General features: G+C 37.6%; 1 protein-coding gene across 3 annotated transcripts in view; it reads left to right on the top strand.

Annotated features, from left to right (window-relative positions):
• The window catches only part of SH3RF2 (SH3 domain containing ring finger 2), a 102223-nt gene extending 79470 nt beyond the window's left edge, over window positions 1-22753 (top strand). For all 3 annotated transcript variants that reach the window (XM_039351584.1, XM_039351604.1, XM_039351595.1), the window contains 5 exons: window positions 9658-9752; window positions 10715-10885; window positions 18554-18771; window positions 20721-21073; window positions 22090-22753. In XM_039351584.1, the coding sequence (XP_039207518.1) occupies window positions 9658-9752; window positions 10715-10885; window positions 18554-18771; window positions 20721-21073; window positions 22090-22392 (1140 nt within the window). In that variant the 3' untranslated portion in view covers window positions 22393-22753. The remainder of the gene's footprint in view (window positions 1-9657; window positions 9753-10714; window positions 10886-18553; window positions 18772-20720; window positions 21074-22089) is intronic.
• Window positions 22754-23491: the final 738 nt, after the last annotated feature.

The following is a 23491-nucleotide window of genomic DNA, read 5'->3' on the forward strand; positions in this document are numbered from 1 at the left end:
CCTTCCAACTTTATTATTATTATTATTATTATTATTATTATTATTATTATTATTATTAATTCTATAGATTGGAAGACTAAAACATTCTGCACAATTTAAATATTCCTGGAAGTACGGTAGCCCTTGATTTACAAGTTTATTCAATGACCGTTCAAAGTTACAATGGCACTGGAAAAAAGGGACTTATGACCATTTTTCACACTTACAACCATTGCAGCAGCCCCATGGTCACATGATCAAAATTCAGATGCTTGCCAACTGACTCACATTTATGATGGTTGCAGTACCCCAGGGTCAGGCCATCACCTTTTTGTGACCTTCTGACAAGCAAAGTCAATGGGGAAGCCAGATTCACTTAACAACTGCGCTACTAACTTGATAGCTGCAGTGATTCCTTAACAACTGTGGCAAGAAAGGTCTTAAAATGGGGCAAAACGTGCTTAATGAGTATCTCACTTAGCAAGAAAAAAATTGGGCTCAGTTGTGATTGTAGGTCTAGGACTTACCTGTGTATATTCTTTGCAAAGTGTTTCCAAAATTTCACTTTACTGTCCTTTGATGCAGAATGCAGAGCAGACTGCCTTATCTTGAGCGGCAGTGAATTCAAATTCAGTACAAAATGAGATCCCTGATGTTACCTTAGTATTAGACTAGCATGGAATTTGGGATTGAATAATAAATACATCAACAAGAGGATGAAGGTGCTTTGCGTTTCTTTTTTGAGGAAATGACTCAAAGCATTGAAAGGACAGAAGGGAGAAAGAATACATGTTAGACAATAATCTTGGCCTCCAAACTATACTCCACTATAATTATTTCCCATTGCCACCGGCAGCAGCAATTTTATCCCTTTGCTGGTCAGAAATTCTTAAGTACTCCTATATGCACATGGACATATTTCTGAAAATAATTTTGCTAGTATAACATCGATCCCACATTTTCCTTCATTCCAGAAATAGGAAGTGTTAAATATATATATTTACAAGAACCTGCTCTAGTATTAACTACAAAATCTCATGCATAATTCCGTCTCATAGCATCAAAATTGCCATTCTGGCATTGAGTTATTTGAGCATTGAAGCATTAATACTGTAGTCCTTAGCTTGCTGCTAGTTACAACTATGCATAGGTAGTAATAAAATCTCACGAGAACAAACGGAAACAGGTGAGTTCAATGACTCATATATTATTTTGGGTACCTCTTTAAAACAAAGGGCTGCTCCTTTGTTTTTCTCTTTCATGAAATCCTGATGTGAGTTTCAGTATGGGTTCCATTGTGGGTTTGTTTTTTTGGGGGGGGGTCAAATTTTGAAAAATTGGTGGCTGCGGAAGTGCAGGTTCACAGATTATGCCCAAACATATCTTATAGAAAAGGGAATGGTCTATTCACATGAGCAATGAAAGATGGGATTTCATAAACCTACATTAATGTATGCTGATTAATGTACATTTAAAGTGACAATAAAGTTTTCTATCCTATCCTATCCTTAGTCTAGTCTAGTCTAGTCAAATGGTTCATTTCCTAGGACAGTGTTTCCCAAACTTGACAATTTTAAGGCATGTGGACTTCAACTCCCAGAAATCTACAGCCAGCAACGCTCTGGAGAATTCTGGGAGTTGAAGTCCACATGCCTTAAAATTGTCAAGTTTGGGAAACACTGTCCTAGGAGAATATCCCATTTCCTCAAAATCAGATGGTTCTTCTAATGATCTGCCTACAATCATTTCTGCCTACAATATAACATCGGTGTGTGCTTCTCCACTATCTTTTCCTAACTCAGAAGGTCTGGGTTTTCTCAGAAATCCATCCCATTCCCAACACCATTCAAACATATCTGGACATTACAGAATGCTTTAGACGAGTATGGATATCCAGCCTTTTGGCTTGTTGGGCTGCTTTGAGTGAAGAGGAATTGTCTTGGGCTGCATCAATAATATAATGAATGTATATACATCACAAAATAATGTTAAAAATTTATGAACTCGTAGGACCAAATAACTAGATGTCCGTAGCTGCATGTGGCCTGTAGGCCACGGGTTAGACACATCTGCTTTAGAGACAGTAGTGGCTTTTTCTGTGACTTCTCTCCTCTTCCACTAGGACAGTGGTTCTCAACCTTTTTAATGCTGCGACCCCCCCCAACCGGTTGTAAGTCGAGGACTACTCAACCGGTCGTAAGTCGAGGACTACTCAACTGGTGCAGCACCGTTTGCAGAATGGGACTTTTGGCGGGCTCAGCAGGGCAGAGACAGCCTGGACAATTCCTATTGGCTTTTGAAAGCAATAGAATTAGACTCTATTCAAGAAAGTCTATTCTATTGGCTTTCAAAAGCCAATAGAATAAAAGGGAGTAGCACAGCTAAGGAAAAGGGGAAAAAATGGCAGACTGCGTTGTTTGGCGACCCCCGTGAAATGGTCGTTCGACCCCAAATGGGGTCCCGACCCACAGATTGAGAACCACTGCACTAGGAGTACTTCCTTGTTATTTTCTTCAGGCTTTTCTATACTGTCACTATATTGTTTTTGCACTGCATAAAACTAGGACAGGGAACTTTATGATTAATGTGTTTATGTAATCAAACATTCCTTCTTTCTCAGACTTTAGAACACTTGGCTAATTTCAAACAGCTTGTGTTATGCTTCAGTAAAAAGTCTTCTCTGTTGAGATGGCTGTTTGAATGCCTTGCAAAGGGACTGCTAGAACAAGGAAAAATCATCATATCATTAGCAAATTCTCTCTTGTATTACTGTGGACAGAACGTTAAAGGGGTGGGTTTGCAGTTGCAAACATGTGCAAAAATGCAATGAGGGAGGGCTTGGGCTGGACAGCCAGGATCATTGCTGACTGATCAATTTGGGATACCTTGAGTTCAATCATTTGATTGAGGATAGGTTCCTCAGTTTTTGACACAGATATATTGTGGTATTTCCTACCTAGTGCAGGATGTGTAAAACAATAGTATGCATGTCATGTTCCAAAAATGGTACAGCTATCACAAAATAAATCTAATTACATTTTCCCCATATCAATAAGTTTTTTGTACTATTGCAAAATGCTTATCTGAAAAAGTCTTTTCTCACAGTAATTTCTGTAATAATTTAAGTGGGTTTTACAGATTGTATAAGGTAATGTGATATAAATAATGACTAATCGACTGTCTCTTATAAAATTCATGCACCTTGAGGACAGTAAACTACTGTTTACTTTTCTCCATGTTACTCAGTGAGTCCATTCAGAATTAATCTATCCATATGAATACAAGGTTTTCTCTAGAGTTTTCTAGAATCTGGCTTGCAATCACAATAAAAGCTTGGGAGTTGCACACTTCTGTCACATCAGAAAGGAATCAGGTTGGAGGAGATTTATCTAGGCTATATCTAGATTCCTGCAGTCATTGTAAATAAAAATTAAACCAAAATTTGTTCTTGTACGTATAAAAGAAATTCATGGATATACTTTATATGCAATATTAATCCCATTTAACCAGTTTTGCCTAGTTTGTTTATGGATTGATATCAGTTCCAATAAGGTTTACACACTCAGAAGACCAACAAAAAACAAGAGATGTTGACAATGACATTTTGTGTATGGTAAACAAATACAAAATGAATGACCACCATCTGGACAATGCCTCCTGAAATATTCAGTCCTTTAATTCTCCATAAAGATTAATTTTGTACTATCAGGGTTCAAAGAGAATGTTTCTTTGATAATTATTTTAACATGGAAAAATATCTGCCTCTTTGCCATCAATATCTAAGCTCTTTCTGGATTGTGTATATCCAAATTTCTATTTCATAACAGATAAACTTTAGGAAGAAGCAGTTGAGGAATGTGTGGCAAGGATTGTCTCTTCCTTTTAACAGCTGTACAGCTGAAAGCACACTAGACAGTCAGGAATTTAAGATAATAGATGTGTGGGAATGTACATGCCTTAACCCCCCTGTCAATTATAAAATGCATTACAAAGGAAACAAGTGTGGACTACTAGATCAGCGTAGGCTAGCTTGCCAAACCAAACAGCGGTTTTGTAAGGCATTAGGATTCTGTTCTTGACACCAGGGTGGTGAGGGAGATGAAAATCTATTAGAGATGGAGAAAGGGAGGACAGCTGGAGTTGTTTTTCTATCATCTTGATCACAGTAACTATCACTGTCTGGGACCTCCTATGAAAGTGCTCATTAATTTCAAGCTAGGACGGGAAAGACAAAATAAGAAAAACAGGACCTTCAGTTTTTGATGAAAAGGCAAAGAATGTATGTCCTCAACAAGAGACAATCATCTAGGAGATTCCAGCTGGATTCCTTCCTTCCTTCCTTCCTTCCTTCCTTCCTTCCTTCCTTCCTTCCTTCCTTCCTTCCTTCCTTCCTTCCTTCCTTCCTTCCTTCCCACAGATAGGGAATTTAATTCCTACTGGTCCAAGCCAACATGATCTAAGGTGAGAGATGCTGTGACTTGCACTTCATGTACTACAGCAGGAAAAGCCTTTGGGGGCACTCAAATGTTCCCCTTCCCAAACATGCCAAAAACATTGAGCTATTAAAACTCCTAAATCTCTTTCCAAAAATTGACCCTGGCCCTGTCCATTGTAGAGTTCAGCTGTTGGCATGCTGCACCAAGCCTGAGGAAGCTAGTAAACCAATGTGAATTGTACATTATTAATTGAAAAGCCACCACCTTTGATTTAAATACTTAGCTTTCCTTCTTCATAACTTCAACTTAGAATTTATGTTATTTTGTTTTATTTTATTATTTATTTTATTTTATTAAATTTATTGGCTGCCCATCTTACCATAGGGTAATTCTGGGTGGCTTACAGTTATATATATAGTTAAAACATAAAAAGTTAAAATCAAATATTAAAACCAAGGACACATGGGGAAGACAGGGGCGGGGTGGAGGGGAGGTGGGGTTTGTTATTACTCAGTCAACCACCTCCATTGCACTGTGCCCCCACTGGGGTCCCAAGCCGACTGGCACAACCACATTTTTAGGCCCTTGCGAAAAGATAGGAGGGTTGGGGCCAAGCTCACATTGGATTAATTGATTTTAAAAGATGATTGAATAAACCTATACTGTAGTCAGATATAGAACTATTTATGAATGATATAGGTCAGGGGTGTCAAACTACCTGCCCGCAGGCCAGATGTGTCACGCGGAAGCCGCACCCACCTCAGCTCTGCCAAGGGGGAAAAAGTCACAATACGTCGTGACATGTCATGTGACATGGTGAGTTTGACACCCCTGATCTAAATTATGAAAGTTTAGTATCTATCTGTATTATCTACCTACCTACTTACCTACTTTTTATATAGCTCTGGGTGGCTCCCAATCAATGGTTTTACAATATCAGACAAGTAAATTGGGACCTTTTTTCATGGCAGCTAGTAAACACTCGGCAAGACAGAAGAATTGTGACTCATTGCAAATATATTTTCATTTTCCTGTTAAAAAAGTAGTAGTCTCTGAATTCTGGTGGGTTTTTTTTCCAGCCAAGAATAACTTTGCAGATATTATTTAAAAGAATCAAATTGTACAATCCAAACCTTTTCCTTTTCCTTTTCTATAATATTTTGCACAGAAGAAAAGGCAGGGGTTAATGAAATTTAGATTGTAAACTCCTTGGTCTCTCTGCTTTGTGAATGTTTTATTCTGATGTGTCCTAGAAACTGATGGTGCTGATATAAATAACTGTATCTCCATATCAAAATGAAATTTTATTTCAGGGAGAGTAGAAGTAGCAGAGATTTGTTGAAATGTCAGACATCTATTCAGAAAGGCCTTCGCCTATATTTGTATTAAAATACACAGCATTCAAAATGTTATCCTTGTTTTATTTGTATGAGGATATAGCAGTTGAGAACATAGGGATTTTTTTTTTTTAAAAAAAAAGGAAAAATTATTTTGGGGGAAGGGCTAAAGCCATGGAGGATTGGCTTGCAGACTTTCAGAAAAATCTTAATTTTGAAATTAGAGGTTCTTATCAAAAGAACTCTTTAATAACAAGGGGCATCACATTTCATTTCCAGTGGACTGCAAACAAACAAATGAAATGGGTACAATTTCATCCATGTTAAACAACTACAAAAACAGTTGGGGCATTTAATTCAGATTGATACTATTATATTGGAAGAGAAGATTGAACTATGCATATCCTGGGAAAGAGAAAAAAAATATTTTCCCAGTTGAATGGCCCCAAGCTGTCATTTGTCCTATGCATATAGCAATACCATGTTGAGTGCAAAATGAACCAGAGAGCTACCCTAACCGTAGGAAAATTAGTGCTAGGTTTACTATGCACAGTACACAAAATAAAGAAATTTAAAAACACATAATCAGAATACCCGCTCTGTTGGCTTGAAGTTTAAAGGGATTAACTATATTCATGGGGAATAGGCCTCTCAGCAACTAATAATTCAGGATTCTTATATTTAACATTAGCTATTAAACCCAAGTAGACATTTTTATGAGATTATGCAGCTGTTTTTAGGAGTGCTGCCAAAACCCTCCCCATCTTATGCTGCATGCTTTGTTCACAAAGCTAGTATTTCATGGTGCCAGTATATAATGTGCCAGCATTTTTCCATCTGTTCATGTGCATATATAGATGCTGGATTCAGTATGATGGCCAACAGCAAAATGTGCTTTCCGGAAGCAGCCAGAATAATAGCAAAGGTTACATAGTGGTTGCCTGCAGAAGCGAGTGCCAATTTACAGAAAGGGAAACCAAACAGCCGCATCAGGAAGAGGTGGGGGGGGGTTTCAGGCAGATGATTAGGTTGTCTATGAAAAACAAATAAAATGATTTAGTTGCATTTTTAGTGACTAATAACAGGAAAGATAGGATGAATTTTTCTGACGCTGGAGACAATAATATTTGAGTCAGACTTTGAATTTAAGAACGGTTTTCAATTCACTTCTTTAGTTTAGATAATGCCCAGCAGATAATTAGGCATCCATGACATAAGACCAAATTTTCCACTATACAAGAGAAAGAGAATTCCAATGTGTCTATGACAACCCCAAAAGTACAATGAATATTCAGAAAGCTGTCCAAATATACTGCAAGACCCATTTGCTTTCAAAGTCAGGCAAACTATCCAGTAACAGAAACTCACAAAAAGTTCCATCCTGACAAGTATTTGTAGAAATCCTGTTTAACAAATTCATTCATATATAACTTTTCTGCCCTGTCTAAATAATGCCATACTTACCAAGATGAATAAGTAGATGCTCCAATCACAGTTGATTTGCTGAAAACAACTATGTAAATTTCCTTCTAGAATTCCAGAAATTTACTACAATATTGAAAATCATCCTAAAATCATGAAATCATCTTTTGAGCAGATTTTATAACATAACATATGCTGGGCAGCCCACATTCATAGTGTCAGTAATAACTGAAGTCCAATTGAACTATGGTGCTGGAGAAGACGCCTGCAAGTCCCCTGGGCTGCAAGGTGATCAAACCGGTCAATCCTAGAGGAGATCAACCCTGACTGCTCTTTAGAAGGACAGATCCTGAAGTACTTTGGCCACCTAATGAGAAGGAAGGACTCACTGGAGAAGAACCTAATGCTGGGAAAGATGGAGGGCAATAGAAGAAGGGGACGACAGAGAATGAGGTGGCTGGATGGAGTCACTGAAGCAGTAGGCTTGAGCTTAAATGGACTCCAGAAGATCATAGAGGACAGGAAGGCCTGGAGGAACGTTGTCCATGGGGTTGTGATGGGTCAGACACAACTTTGCATCTAACAACAACAATTTTTGATGTAAACTAAACTCTTTTTTTCTTCTGTTCATTTGTGTCCAATTCTTGGAGACTGCCTGGACAAGTCCCTGCAGTTTTCTATTCCCTCTCTTGACTACTGATTTTCTGTGAGTTTTTTTGTTTAAAACCTTAATAATTATATATAAAAAAATCAAAGCAGTGTGTGTCATTACACAAAGAATTATTATTATCATTTTAAAAAAGCAAAGTTAAATTAAATGACCAGCCCAGTGTTTCTCCACCCTCATCATTTGAAGATGTCTTAAGACATCTTAGGATGCCTCTTTGGCACCTTTTTTTAAAAAAAAAAACTTTAAAAGGGGAGAGGCTAAGAAGTATGACCCAGAAAGTTCCAGAAGTCCTTGGGGGTTCTGAGGTATGGCCTTGGGGACCATCGCAGATAATCCAGGAGTTGCCCCCATATATTAAATAAATATCTATAAAAGAATATAACTAAAACCCAGTTGTAAGCAAGTGCTGTTTATTCAATACACAAAGGTTTATTCAATATATCAGAGTCACTGATGTGCTTAATAACCACATCATCTCCAGTAGCTTTCTATATACTGAGCAGAGTAGATGAAGGATAGGAACCTAGAAGGATACCATATCTGAAGTCTTGCAGGGAGATACATCTGTGGGGTGGCTTGCTTATTCTGTTTCAGTTCCAATCTGCAGAGATGATAAAATGTTTAAAGTTTCTTGGAGACATCTGACTATAGCAGTGGTGGTGAACCTATGGCACGGGTGCCAGAGGCGGCACTCAGAGCCCTCTCTGTGGCCATGCGTGCCGTTGCCCCAGTCCTAGGCCTTCAGCTGGGTTTTATAAAACATTTTGGCTTTAGGCCTCTGTTGCCGTGTGCAAAAAAAAAAAAGGTTCAATCAATCAGTCAATTTCAACTTCTCGCGGGGGAAAAAAAAGATCTTGCAAAGTTGGAATTGATTGATTGAACTTTTTAGTCCCACCGTTATCACCACAGCCACACTCACCCAACGGGCCATGCCCACCCGGCACTTGACGATACATAAGTGGGTTTGGGGTTGCAGTTTGGACACTCGGTCTCTAAAAGGTTTGCCATCACTGGTATAGGGCAGTGGTGGTGAACCTGTGGCACGGGTGCCAGAGGCGGCACTCAGAGCCCTCTCTGTGGGCATGCGCACCGTTGCCCCAGTCCTAGGCCTTCAGCTGGGTTTTATAAAACCTTTTCGCTTTAGGCCTCCGCTGCCGTGTGCAGAAAAAAAAAGGTTCAATCAGTCAATTTCAGCTTCTTGCGGGGAAAAAAAAGATCTTGAAAAGTTTATTTATGAGACTTATTTATTTATGAGACTTATATACCGCTTTAAGTGCAAGCACTCTCTAAGCGGTGTACACCAGTAAGCAATGTATATATATATATTTGCCCCCAACAGTCTGGGTCCTCGGAAGGATGGAAGGCTGAGTCAACCTTGAGCTGGTGAGATTTGAACCGCTGACCTGCTGAACACAGTCAGCTAAAGTGGCCTGCAGTACTGCGTTCTAACTGCTGCGCCACCTCGGCTCATTGGATTCAATCATTCCCAATCAAGTTGGGATTGATTGAATTTTTTAGTCCCACCCAGTCTGCCGTTACCACTGCAGCCACGCCCACCCAATGGGCCACACACCCAATTGGCCACAACCAGCCAATGGGCCATGCCCACCCAGCACCCGACGATGCATAAGTGGATTTGGGGTTGCAGTTTGGGCACTCGGTCTCTAAAAGGTTCGCCATCACTGGACTATAGCTTCGACTAGGGTGAATCAATTCTGCCAGCCCTTTGAAAGACATTTGGTTTTACTTTCATAACATCCTGTGGAAGGAAACTAAAAGGGCTTTCTTTTGAATATTATTTCTTCTTTTCCAGGTCAGCCCTTCCTGTTACGTGGAACCTGAATCCATGGGGCATTCTACAGCCATTGTCAGTCTTCCCCACTTACAGCAACATCTGTCTTTGAATATGTACGTACATTTAATCCTCATTAATTTCTTAAGGATAACGTTTTTGTGGGGCCAGAAGATGCTATTGCCTAGCAACTACAGCACATGGTCTGGAATGAAGGTTGGACCAAAATGCCATAGAATGACAATAATCAGAAGGATTTTTTAAAAAATAAACCCGTGAACTCCCTTCCTATAAGTAAGCTCTGCTAGTATTTTGTTAAAACTGAGATAAACATCATTCTAGAATTACTCTACCTTTATGTGTTAAATTAGCTTCCAAGCAACTGACATGAAAAATAAAGCTCACTGTCAGAAGAAACAGAACTTTTTAATTTAAAGGAAGAATCATTAGGAATAGCATGTGAATATTACGCCTTTTAAGCTACAGGATCCACAAAATTCTCTGTTTGCTGGTGCAGCTAATTACTGCAATGTCATGTATCAAAGAAATACTTGGATTTGGATGACAGATCTAAAACCCAAAAAAGCTGATGCTGAATTTTAATGTGTAATTTCCTGATGCTAATAAACAGTGCAATTATTCTGCGTTCAAAGGAAGATGATCTTTTTTGTCTGCAAGTGTATGGGTGTTTAACTCCTTTTGTTCCAGTCTGTGTTTTTCTTTTTCCAACCTAGGATCCTAGCCCAAAGCTTAATCTTGAATTGAATACATCATGCTGGTTACACCAACACACTTAGAAATGCCCTACATATTGCTAAGGGATCCATTTGGCATTCTTGAAAAGTTGTCTGTTCTTAAATCTGATACAATATTCACCAGAGCATTCCAGATGGTGTAACAGAAGTGTTACATAAAGAAGCTTCAGATGCACTGCTCTGGTTTAGCACAAGGCACAACAGCTCCTTGTGTGGCCTGAAAGCAGAGTGTTGTGTCATAGCCTCATTATGTTGCATAAATGAAACTATTTTTTTTTTAACCAGTGCCTGCTGCTTTACTTTCATTCCTTACGTTTCACTAGGTCCGTCGCTTTGCACTCCTATACAGCTCACAGTCCAGAAGAACTCAGCCTGCAGAAAGGAGAAGGTGTTCGTGTTTTGGGGAAATACCGTGAAGGTTGGCTAAAAGGAATGTCACTGATCACAGGAAAAGTCGGGATCTTCCCCAGCAATTATGTTGCTCCATTTTTCAGGTTTGACCTATGCTATTTATAGATTGAGAGATGTAGTTGAAAGGAGCAGAAATATCTGGAGAGGGATTCTTCCATAGAAGGAAAAAAAAATGCCACTATGGGCTTGAATTAGTTTAAGATGAACAAATAAGATTGGGTGATAGTGCTGCTTACAAAAATTTAGCTCCTGGTGACGTGTAACCTTAATGCATCTGCCTAGAACTATTTTGGCCAAAAAGAAACAAAAAATCAGCTTTGACTTCTAAGTCCCCCCCCCTTTTTTTTCCTGGCTCTGGAAAATAGTTATATATTGTAACTCCTAATCATAATATGTGTTTTTCCTTTCCTGTAACATAAACATTGAACTACAGTACCTAAAAATGTACTTGTATATGATGGCCAGATGCACACATTTCTATAAAGAATTTGTATAAAACAGTCACAGGCCAGTTGTTTGTATGATACTGAAATACCATCTAAAGCTTGGTCTTTTTGCTACCCTGGATTCTCTTTTATTTTATTTTTAAATGAATAGCTTATAATTGATACTATACATGTAATTACTTGTTCAAAGGGATAATTACATCAAAGCTATGGATTTACTAATTGAAACAATATATTTGCTACAAAATGTTATAGTAGATCAACATAAGGCCACACAGAAGGACTAATTTGTTTTTGTTTGTGTGCATGCAAATAAACAAGCATTGAGGTCTCAGGATACCACAGTGAGGAACTGATCCAGGAGCAGGCATCCACAGCCAGTGAACCTTTTTACAGCATTTGCTATGCAGTGTTTTTTTGTGGGTGATTAAATAAACATTAGGAAAACTTTTTAACAAAAGCTTTTAAGATACCTTAAAAATTAACAAATTTCTTATGCCATAAACTGGAGTAGATTATAGTGCATTTTCTTAAATGCATGAACTACTGTCATGGTTGAGCAATGCTCAGGACAGAACTCAGGGCAATCCTAGGGATAGAAGTGGCATTACAATTATTTCAGTCCAAAAGGTGAAATAGTAAATTACTATTCCCTTTTATAAGATTGCAAGTTTTCATAATACCTGTAGAAACTCCCACAAAGGCTTGGTTAACCTGGCCCTTACTTACACTTTTGAAATACATATTTTTAAAATGAAGCATATTTATTGTTTAAGCCATTCTAAGCTAAATAACCAGAACACTCAGTAAGAACTATTATATTTATGGAAATGAACACACCACTTTTCCCCATGAAAACTAGACTATGACTATCTTCTCTAACTATCATCTCTAACTAACTATCCTATGATTTTTTTTCCAAAATCCTGTCCCCTAGAATCTCCAGTAGAAAGCAGTGAGGGTAAGGAATATCAAAAAGGTGATAAAAATGGAAAAGAAATAAAAGAAACAGGAAGGGAAAGAGAAGAAGCAACATTTATGTCCAAGCCTTGTTTACAATATCCAGAGTATTAAGAGTTAGTTACAAAAACTGGTCTATCAAGTCCAGTTAGTTATTTTGCTTACATAAGAGCCTTCATGTTCAGAGATAACTTATTTCTGTATTCTGTATTGTAAGCTACTGTGAATGCTGAAATAAGCAAAAAATCGAGGTATAAATTCAACAATAAATAAATAAAATATATCAGATCAAGATGGATGAACCTTATGGGAATTATGTTGCTTTCATGTTATAGCCTTCTGAGAGGTATAGTATCTGGCTATAAAAAATGGCTTCTCAATTAAATTGAGTCTGAGTCCCATCTAATATATGCATCTAAACTTTTTATTTCCTTCCTTACTCAGTTATTTACTTACAGTATTTTATACCCTATATTGCTTGCTCTCTAAGGACTCTCAGTTGCTTACAAAATTAAACATAAAATCACTAAATAATTAAGTTCAAACATAACTACATAAGCGTGTTAATGTCCATATGATGCAGTCATGCTTAGTTCCGGAAATCATAAATACTTAACAATAATTAAAAGCTTTGCAGAAAAGCTTGCCTTTCTGAGTTTCATCAGGGACAGGGCTATTAAGATCTCTGGAAGCAAGTTATTCCACAAGGGTGGAGCATAAACTAAAGCACACCAATTTTGTCTCACCCCCTCTAGTTTTACAGAGAGTGGGAATCAATATCTCAACTCAACAACAAAAGCACCAGACCCGTTCTCCCTGAATTAGCTGAAAGAAAAATCAAAGCAAACTTAATGAACACAGAGGCTCTTATCTTTTAGGCTACTCTGAGTTAACAGGGCCTAGTGGTGAGGCTAAGTAGGAATAATAAAACATCTACAAAACTGCATGTTCCCCACCCGTTAGTTAGACTATTGAGACAATAAAAATGTATTTTCTACACAGTTTTATTTCACCAGAGAAAACTATTCTTACAATAGTTTTATAATTTAAAGATTTCTCTCATCTTTGGCAGTTCTGAAAAATTAACTCTTGAGTTGTTGTAGTTTCTTGTTGCATATATTTATGTTAGATATGGATGTATAAGTGACAATATGCCTGAGATCCTGTATAAAGCTAAAGCTTTATATGTTGGTCTAGACTAAAGAAGTTAATATGTACCACTGAATTACTAATGGACCCAGGACAACATGTTGGTTATTAAGTACTTATGACTGTAAAACTAGTAAATTAATAAAATATTTATATATTAAAAAATAGAGCTAAAGCTGAAGCTGCAGCTGAAGACCTGTGGAGATAAATTCTCTAATGCCCTAAATATATTCTGTTTTCATATGAAATCAGCTCAAAATAGACTCTCTTTCTCCTGGAAATAGAAATGGTTAATCTCAGAATGCTTAGCAGGCCTGACTATTCAGTAAAAAGTGAGTTACTGAAGCAAACAAGAATCACTTGGTTGAAATCAGTGGCCATAAAAATTTTGTTCTTTACCCTATGTTATACCCCTACCTATTTCATTCCCTCCCCATCCCTATAAAAGCCAATAAAATATATATTAAAAAATTGAATCAATAAAAATAAAATAATTCAAGGTGGTAAAGAAATATGTAGAAGAAACCCAAAGGTGCTTTTTCAGAAGGCAACTGGACCTCCAAATGGCCCCAACGACTCTCTAAAAGAATGCAAATGAGCAGCTGTCTGCAAGGAATATAAATCCTTCCATTCCCCACCATCCGATCAGAGTTGAAGAAGCTTCTTGGATGAGAAGAGAAACATCTTCAAAGAAAAACAAGAAAGTCCAGTTGCCTCCTGAAAAAGCATCTTTGGGACAACCATGACCTGGATGAATCTTCACAGACATGTAGAAGAAACCTTGATGCAGGAACATCAAAGGTTGGAAAGGTTTATTTTAATGAAGAAAATAATTGCAAAACAGCATTGGAAGGAAAATCCTTGCATTCTCCAGTTACACCACTCCTGAATTTTCAGTTTACTCATTCGGTGAGTTGCTGCTTCCCAGTCTCAGCCTGTTCTTGAAAAGTGTCCTCTTAATCATCATTAACTGAAAAGTAAGGTAATCTGCCAGTAATCACCATTAACTGAAAAGTAAAATATAATGTACTCAGCTATTTAGGGATGAGTAAAACTGAGCTCATCTTCCCATAAATGCTTCAGCAAAGTTTTTGATGTTTTCTTTTAGATTTGGTGGGAAAAGCAAAATAGCTGAGCAAAATGTATGAGTCCAGATCTGAATTTGGGAATATTTTTTTTCTGTCATTCTTTTAGAAATCAAAGCAATAATTTGCAAAGGAATATAAGTGGTCTTCCCAGCAATTTTGGTAAACTGTGTGTTCAGTTTATGGATAAAAGTCAGTTCTGAGGAGGGCCAAGGCAATCTATTCTCACAATTTAGAGGTTCTTGATCTTAATCTTAAGCATGTCTGGATTTCAGTTCAGACATCCAAAGTTGATTATTTTATGTTTTATCCAAAACAACTTCCAGACTTTCTCTTCCCCTCTTCTTTTGTAAACTTTTCCTTAATGATAAGAGATCACTTGGCTATTTCCCCAACAAGCTGAAATTTATAAACACAAATGCAAATGAACCAGTTATAAAATAAAATAAAGTTAGAAATAGGTACAGGTTGAGAGCACCTTCTTAAATGAAAACAAAATCTGTTAAATAAAATGTGGCTTTCTTTAGTGCATAGTCCCCTTGATCAGAATGGATAATATAGAGGAGAAACGATATACTTGTTCATGGTGCATCTCAACCATATTAGCTAGACAACAAATGAGTTTGAGTGGATCTCTCAAGCCTCTATATTAATTCTGAGAGAATAATATGTCATTCTTCAAAATGGTGTTTCTTGAGATTATTATGTTATGTTTGGATAACTGAATATTGTAATCCCTGAGCATATGAACTGCAGGTAAACAGTGAAAAAAATTGACAGGTTTTAGTCTGTGGTTTGAGATGTGGAATGCTCAAACAGCTACCTAACTAACCATGTTATTATTTTACACATTTCTTCCCTTGTGTTTTATCATGTTAAATTGCTCGATTTAAACTGGAAACACCAAGGCCACTTTGGGCCTAGAATTATGCTTGCTGATATACACTAAATTCCTTCCCAATGAGGAAAGCCAGCTATTCTTCATTTTTCAGGCACATTTTATTATGACATGGCCTCTAATCACACCTTGGGGCCAGTAAAGTGAACAATCCAACACAGATCCCAGGAGACTGGAAACAGTTTTATAAAGTATTTTGCTTATGAACACTAATATTGTGCATCATCCTTTTGAACCAAGTTCATAATAAACTGACAACTTCAATATTGTGATGAATCATTGTCCCATGATTAAACCATATTTTTTTTTCAAAGCAAAAACTAGTCATGGGAATGTTATCAGAATGGACTACAAGGTGATGTTTTTTTCTTTTCTCCCTGAGAAGAAGCACAAATGCTGCTGGTTTAAGTTCACAGCAAATCAGGACCACTTAGGTTATCAAAGCAACTCTGCTCATGCAGAAATTGCTAGCAGTCTCAACAATTTAACAAATTTAAGAGCTCTGCAACCTTGTTGGCCTCATCAGGGGAAAAACATGAGCAAAGAAACAATCAGATTGGACTGCAACAATTTTGGAAGGAAAAAGGGGTGGACCCACAGTTGGAAAATAGAATTACAAGTAAGAAACAGAATAATTGGTGGATTTTTGTCTTTCAAGATCTTTGCTTCCTCGGTGCTTCATCAATAAGCTTTTTTAAGTATAAGCAGTAGATACAACTGTTCGGTTTTTGCCAGTTGGGCATCAGAGGTACAGTAGTGTCGGTTGTTGAGGGGGGGGGGGTTCACCTTAAAATTTTAACAATAAAGAATGCTCCTTTCAGGAAACAAGCCTAAATTGTTCATCCCTAATGCTTTTTTTTTCTTGAAACCAAAGCTTAATTAATGTAGCTTGAAAGCTACTTTGTCAAAGCTCCCATTGGGGTTACATTAAAGAATCAAATACCAAATGGCATTAAGCTAGTCATACCTTTTATAATATACAACTGAAAATTGACTGAAGATTGCTTATAGGAGACTCATTTCTATATTCAAGGCATGTGTTTGTCCCTTCCAAAGCTGTGTTCAAGCATAATTAAACTGCCTCAGGCCTTGGGCAAAGGTTCTGATATAAGCAGGTAGTATCTCCTGTAACTGTTTAAAATTAGCTAGCTGAGCAGCTCTTCAGTTCTACCCACTGCCTTGAATATAAATAGTTCTTCCTCCAGAGGGATCTTCATTTCAGTTATTAGTATATGTTCTGCTTGTGGGCCTCTAGAAACATTTATTGTTCTTACTACTACTAAAAAAAAAAAAAGTCGGTCTGTTTGGGTGAGGGATGGTCCATTCCCACAACCAGGCAAGATTCTGACTAATATCCTGTTTGTGCCTCTTTGTCTTTTTTTTCTGGCATATTTGAAGCATCCCTGTCCTTACAGGTTTTACCTTAGGGACAATGTCCTCATGAAAATTGTGAGTTATGCTGAAGAACAGTTCTAGACATGGTGATTTCACAAGCTCATTCTTCCTGACCATTTATTAACCCCTCCAAAGCTTACCACTCCCCATCACCAAATTGATCCTTCTTTCTTATAGGTAACTACTGCAGCTGAAGGGTCCGTCTCATGAAATTTGGAAACCTATTTTTGTCTACTGAAAAAAATCTATCAGGTTTCCTTGTTATATTATTTTCTGGGAGACTGAATAATTTTTGTATCTGTTCCCATACACATTTCTCCATATAATCTAGAAAACATGAAATTAACTCTATATATGTTTGCACATACTTATTATCTTTGCAACACTTTCCCGCCACTGATTTTTATTTCCAAGTGATTTACTTGAATAATGGACAATTTTGGTAATTCTGAATCATTACATAAATTGTCTATCCACAGTCATTATCCATCTCCCGTCCCACATTTGAATACCTGCAGCCTTATAAAGCAGAACCACAGATACCACTCCCATTACCCATTTCTACCCAGTCCAGTGGACGACTTTCCTTTAATTTTATACGCGCATAATGGGAAAAATAAATTGTACAAGTAATTGCAGATTTTCAATGAGGAGCATTGCAGCTGGCTTATAGGCTAAACAGAGGAAGAAACATTTGTATGAGGCAGAGCAATGGTAGACTAAAGCCAAAAGCTAAAAATAAAAACACCTTAAAATATGATTAATTCAAATTAGCAGACTCGTCAGTCACAGAAGCATGAAAGCATTCCCATACAATGAATGTGTTTACCCTGCCAAAGGATTTGTGCTGCTAATATTTACCAAAGTAGTAACTGCCTGTGGGGATAGGCCTGAATGGAACTGTATATTTCTGGATTTGATTTGTGCAAAATGTTTTGAATTTGAAAAGCTGAAGCAGGCTGCTTTGATCTCTTAAGAAGTGATCTAATCTTATGTTGATGAAGATTCTCAGTCATCCAGGTAGAGTGGTCTGGAAGTTGAGTCATCGCTACTGAACTTCTTGTTGGTTCAAAATATTTTGTTGCTTATCCAAGTAGCTTCTTCAAGTTGAGCAAGTTGGTTAAAGGACCCCATAGATGTCCTCCTAATCCGGATGGGCTTGTTAGGTGAGTAGGCAGAAAAATGTTGGTATATAAATGTTCCAACTCCTGACTCCTTTACCTTAGGTGGGTCAGTAAGCCTATCCAGATTAGGTGAGAAATAAAACCTCTCTGGAGGACATATAGTTGCCATGATTCAACTTCCAGATGATCCAACCTTATCTTACTAGATACCTCAGAAAATAATCAAAACCTTACTAGTAAGGTCAGAACAAAATGGCTCACTTTCTGTGGGAGTCAGATATTTCACATACCATAGTACTTCAAATATTCATAGCTGGGTAGAAGTAATTATAATAGGCATGAGCTATATATCATTAGAAGATGAGTCATCATGTTTTAGTTTGCTTTGTAGAAATGCAGAACCTGCAACATTAACATTACAATTCTCAATGTCTGGAAGTGTAATGGGTGGAAAAAAATATTTAAAAAAAATTAAATGCAAGATTAAAATAATCTGCAAGGATATTTTGGTTCAGAATGTACAAATATTTGCTGAAGTGGACTATCTGCATTTTGTTTTTATTTTTCTAATGAAAAAGTAAATAAAATTCCTGAATCTGAACTGTAACATATGTTTCCTATGTAATGACCTGAAAGATATCTGCTTCTAATGAGCCACCTCTCTCCCTCTTCTTTTGCTCTCCTGAACAAACAGAAAATCCTCCAGCTTCTCGGATTCAAAGATGCCCTCCCTTTATGCAACTTGGACATTATCCACTTCCTCACTTTCATCCCAGGGAAGCATTCCAGGGCACCGTCCAGGGCAAAGCAGACCTTTAAAATCTCTGACTTCACCTGTCAGGAATCTCTCTTTGCCCAGCGCTTCAGTGCACACACCATCACTGAGAAGAGGACGGAGTAGCAATAAGAAGAGTAAGTCCTAGCATGAGAAACAAACAAGTGGGCCTGTTCCCCAAAGGCAGAGATATGACTAGAAATCTTTAATTATACACTAAAACTCGGGATGGATGTAGTAAACATAATAAGCTGGATCAGACCTCAGCCCTACTAAAGGCAAGGATGTATTTATACAGTGTCTGGAAGATCTAAAAAGGGTAGGAGGATCAAATGTTTAGACACTCTGTGGCAGATAAATTTTTATGAGGGGAGAAATCAAGTAAAAATTCTACCTCTCCCTGCTATGCTCAGGGTCTTTGTTTAGAGACTGAAAGGATAAAATAAGTGTTGGAAGCAGCTTTAAAAATCTGATACTATATAGTTCTCGGAAACTGAATGAGGTCAGTGTTCAGTCTGAAACAATATTTATGTAGAATTACTATAGAATTATATTGGCAGAAAGCATTCTGCTAGGCACAAAAATGAGCTAAGAGGAAAATAGTAACCATTATTAGGCATTGTAAATGAACATGGTAGTTTATAGACCATTATACACATTTGTTTTAGAGCAAACGAAATGCTTAGAATCCATTCGGTTCAGTCTTCATTCATTCCAAATTAAATGCACAAAGAGTGCAAATGAGACTCTTATTAAAAACTTCTCTCTATACACTTGTTTCTATTTGGGAATTGGTGGGCTATTCAGGGGCCTTTGTTGGCATCTGAGCAGTAAATACTCTCTTCTGTCTTCTTTATTCCTAATACTTTGGGCATTTGTCATTCATTTGGGCATTCAAAGGAAAAATTGGGAAAGTCACAAGGAAACATCAAGGTTGGAACCTATGAGTAGGTCACAATTTTTCTACATTCTGCCACAGAGCAGCATAGTACAGGTAACACTTAATTGTTCCCAATAGCTGCTTTATTTAATCAATCTGCTGCAGCCAAATGACAATGCAAAAAGAAAAAAAAAGGCTAGTGACAAAAACTACGAGTGATGATACCAGTGTGGTTTCTGCAAATAAAAGAAATGAAGTGAGCAATGAAGTGAAGCAAATTCCATGGTCCCATTTACAAAGTACATAGTTAGAAAAACATGTCTGTGCTTCAATCATAAAAAAAAAAAAATCCTTAGTGAGAAAAGAAAGACAAATACAACTTTAATTGGGTGAATATATGCAAGCTCCAAGGCACATGCTGAGTATTTATTTCAATTCAAACTTTAAACAAAATTTCTGCCAAAGCTCGAGTTTGAGTAGGTATTTAAAAAGAAGAGAGTAATATACAGGCATGTCTTCCTCTCTGTCAGACTGTTGTTCAGCTTAGTCCAGTGCTGTCCCCTCTGACTTGTTAGGGGTCCCAGTAAATATTTTTCATGTAAAATCTAAACCAGCGGTCCCCAACCTTTCCAGTTCTATGGACTGGCAGCAGCGGGGGAGGAGAGGGGGTAGTTTTGTGTGCACATGTGCCGTTTGCACAAATGCAGCTTCACACATTTGTGCTCGTGTGCCATTTGCACATTCCAGTTTCCATTGGGCTGTGGACTGGAACTGAGCCACAGACTAGGGATTGGGGATCTCTGGTCTAGATTACTGAACACTAAGCATAAAGGGCAAAAGGAAAAATGAGTTGAACCTGTGAGTCATATCATTTTCCTAGTAGCCAATGGAACTGGAGGAACACAGATTAATCTGCCTCCTGGGGTTCATTAGTTTAGGAGAAAATGAGCTTAGAACATACTTCATGTAAACCATGTACTCTGCTACAGTGTTAGCTCACCCTTGTAGTTTCCTAACAGCTCTTCACCTTCTAGTAGCATGTCACATAGTGTGATCCACCCAAACTCTAGAATTCAGTTAAACCCTGCAATTCAATGAATTTCTCTCACCCTTTTTAATATGAATTCTCATAATATGAATTCTCAACAAGGTGGTTTGTTGTTATTGTTATCTTAACCCTCCTCTCTTTAATTGTTTGTCTTCTAGGTGGATCTTTACAGAAACCTTTGCAACCAGGAGCCCTTATTCCTTTAACCAGCTCTCTTCAGCGACATCCTCCAACTCCAGCACGATCTCAACAAACACCAATATATCAATCTATTTCCTCTTTGCCCCGAGGAGTTGGCACAGCTGACACAGGAATCAAACTGAGCGCCTCTCATAATTCTTCCTTAGTGCTATTGCCCCGAAGCGGAAACAGCAGAGCTCCTTCTGTATGTAGCTCGGTCGTTTTGGATACCAGTGAAGTACCAAAGAATGAACTAGCTGTGAAACCACCTGCTTCTGCTCCACCTTCCATTCTGGTGAAACCAGACACCCTCAAAAACACCACTGAGAAGGTAACAATAGGGTTTATTCGTCTAGTGATACAGTTATAGTTGTCATATGTTAAGAGAATACAAACTATTGGCAATTCTGTGAGAATAGTGATATGCATTAAAGTTTTCAGACCAAAAGCCACATTTGGCCTACTGGAAAAAGTCTAAATTTAAATTAAATATAATTAACATGTTTCCCTGATATCTAATGATTTCTCTTCTTCTACCATATTAAAAATTCATCATCATTCATAATTTTTCAGGAAGCAGTTCTCAAGTAGATAGATACTCTACCTTATTTTTTTCAATAACAGCATCAAGTGTACACCACACAGTCTGTTCTCCTAACACGCATGAAATTGCCCTTATTCCTGAAGATTATACTTTGGCATTAAATATGTTCAAGGCTGAAGTTAACTGGCATTAATAAACATCATTTATAAGTGGTTATTACTAAATTAGTACTATAACAATGATTATGTACATAGTATTATTTCAAATTCAGTTAACTTCGCAAATAATATTTCAGATTATCATTATAACATTATAGGGTAGACTGATTTTACTTTCATATTAAATCAAAAGAATGATCTTACATAAATTTACTTAAGAGTTAGTCATCTCTACTTCCCAATCCACAGCACAGTTTCTATTCCATGTAAAGAAGGTTTCTCTCAGCTACTGATTTCTCTCGTTATAATTCAGCTGTAAATGGCTCAATAGTTGTGTGGAAGACTCACATAATGTATGTCTCAGAAATGTTGCTCCTTTACAAAAACATTCCAAAACAAGGCTACTTCTGTAGATACAACCATTAGCTCACCTTTCCAAAATTCTGTCCAATATGCTAAAAGTATTACACACAATGATATTTTATGAGAGAGGTAAGGTAACTTGTCTTTTCCCATTTTGCTGGGGAAATTGTAAAACAGAATTTAGTTTGCCTGTTTGGGGTATGTTTTATACAGTGGCAAAGCAATGTTTCTGCAAGCCTTCTGGGAGTAAATTAACTCCAGATTTCTTTATTCTATTTTCAGCAAGTGAAAACAGTGCGATTTCAAAACTACAGCCCACCACCGTCCAAGAGAGATAATTCTGTATCTTCAGTGAACCTCTCCAATGGCAAACCTGAACAAGGAATGATTACAGAAGCAATACAGCCAGAATCAAACATCAAGAGCCCTGAAATATCAGCTTTGTATTCCCATCGCATTGTATCTAGTTCAGTTCATCAGAAGAGAATGCCACAGCACAAGACCTCACCACTGGACCTTTCTAGCCAAGCTGGTCACCTGACCTTTCCTACAAAAAAGAATTATAATAGCACCTCTGAGAACTGAGAAGTTTAACCTTATTTAATGGGCTATGTTTCGGACATGTACTATTATTCATTGTTTGTAAGAAAGAAAAAAGATCAGCAACCAGATGGGAGACAGGTTCTAGGTCCAATCTGCTAACACCTTTTAAAATGTTACCGTTTTACCAATGGGCTCAGCTTCTTTAGGACTCTTTATCATCTCATGATGATTACAAGATCTCACCAACATCATGGGAAGTTCTTGTTTTACATGGCTCAGAAGTAAATTTCATTGCTACATGAGCCTGCAGTGTTCTTCAGATGCAAAAACTATCCCAACTGTAGTGTCAATTCTATTATCACTGTTAGATCTAAATAATAATAATAAAGGACTAGGAGCACAAGGCTATTCAAAATCCATATTGCTCTAAGTTCAAATCCTCCACAATTCATTAGTGAACAAGAACAAAGAGATTTTTGCTTTGCTTTGCTTTGTTTTGCTTTGTATTCTGACCAGTTTCTAAGCATGGTTTAATCACCATCCTTCCCTTACTTCTTTTGAAGCTGAGCTATCACATCTTTCTTATAACTTAATGTTTTCATTTGCACTTTCCATTTACGTTAGAATTCAGAATGCTTATTTTTTATTTTATTTTTTTAGAAATGAAAAATCATTCTCGGCTTTGAAAACATTATCTCCAAGGGAGGTAATGAGATAAACCCACTGAGCAATTCTCACTTAACAGAAGGACCTATGAGTCTTTCCTTCTCCCTGCATGCAGGCTCTCTGACACACAGTGACTGATTAAGACCGACTTTTCAGATTCTTTCTGACTACCTAGCCTCAGCAATAAACAGGATCAGAATTCTATCGCATTAACTAGCTGTGACTGATATTTAGAACAGGGCTTTTCAACCAGTGGTACGGGTACCACCTGTGGTACATTGGCACCTGGCAGGTGATACGTGACCATCCTAGAAAAGTGGTAGTGGGGGTGGGGGAATGAGCTGAACCAGTGGCAGCACTGCACAAGCCTGAGTGAGAGATGGCTGGAGCTGCAGGGCTGTCAGGACTCAGTGGAAGCACAGGATCAGTGCCAGGCTCCAGCTGGAGCTTGGGGCTGATCCTGGTGCTTCTGCTG

Source organism: Crotalus tigris, unplaced genomic scaffold (assembly GCF_016545835.1).
Source record: "Crotalus tigris isolate CLP2741 ecotype Arizona unplaced genomic scaffold, ASM1654583v1 scf7180000017568.12009008, whole genome shotgun sequence".
Taxonomy (NCBI): Eukaryota; Metazoa; Chordata; class Lepidosauria; order Squamata; family Viperidae; genus Crotalus; species Crotalus tigris.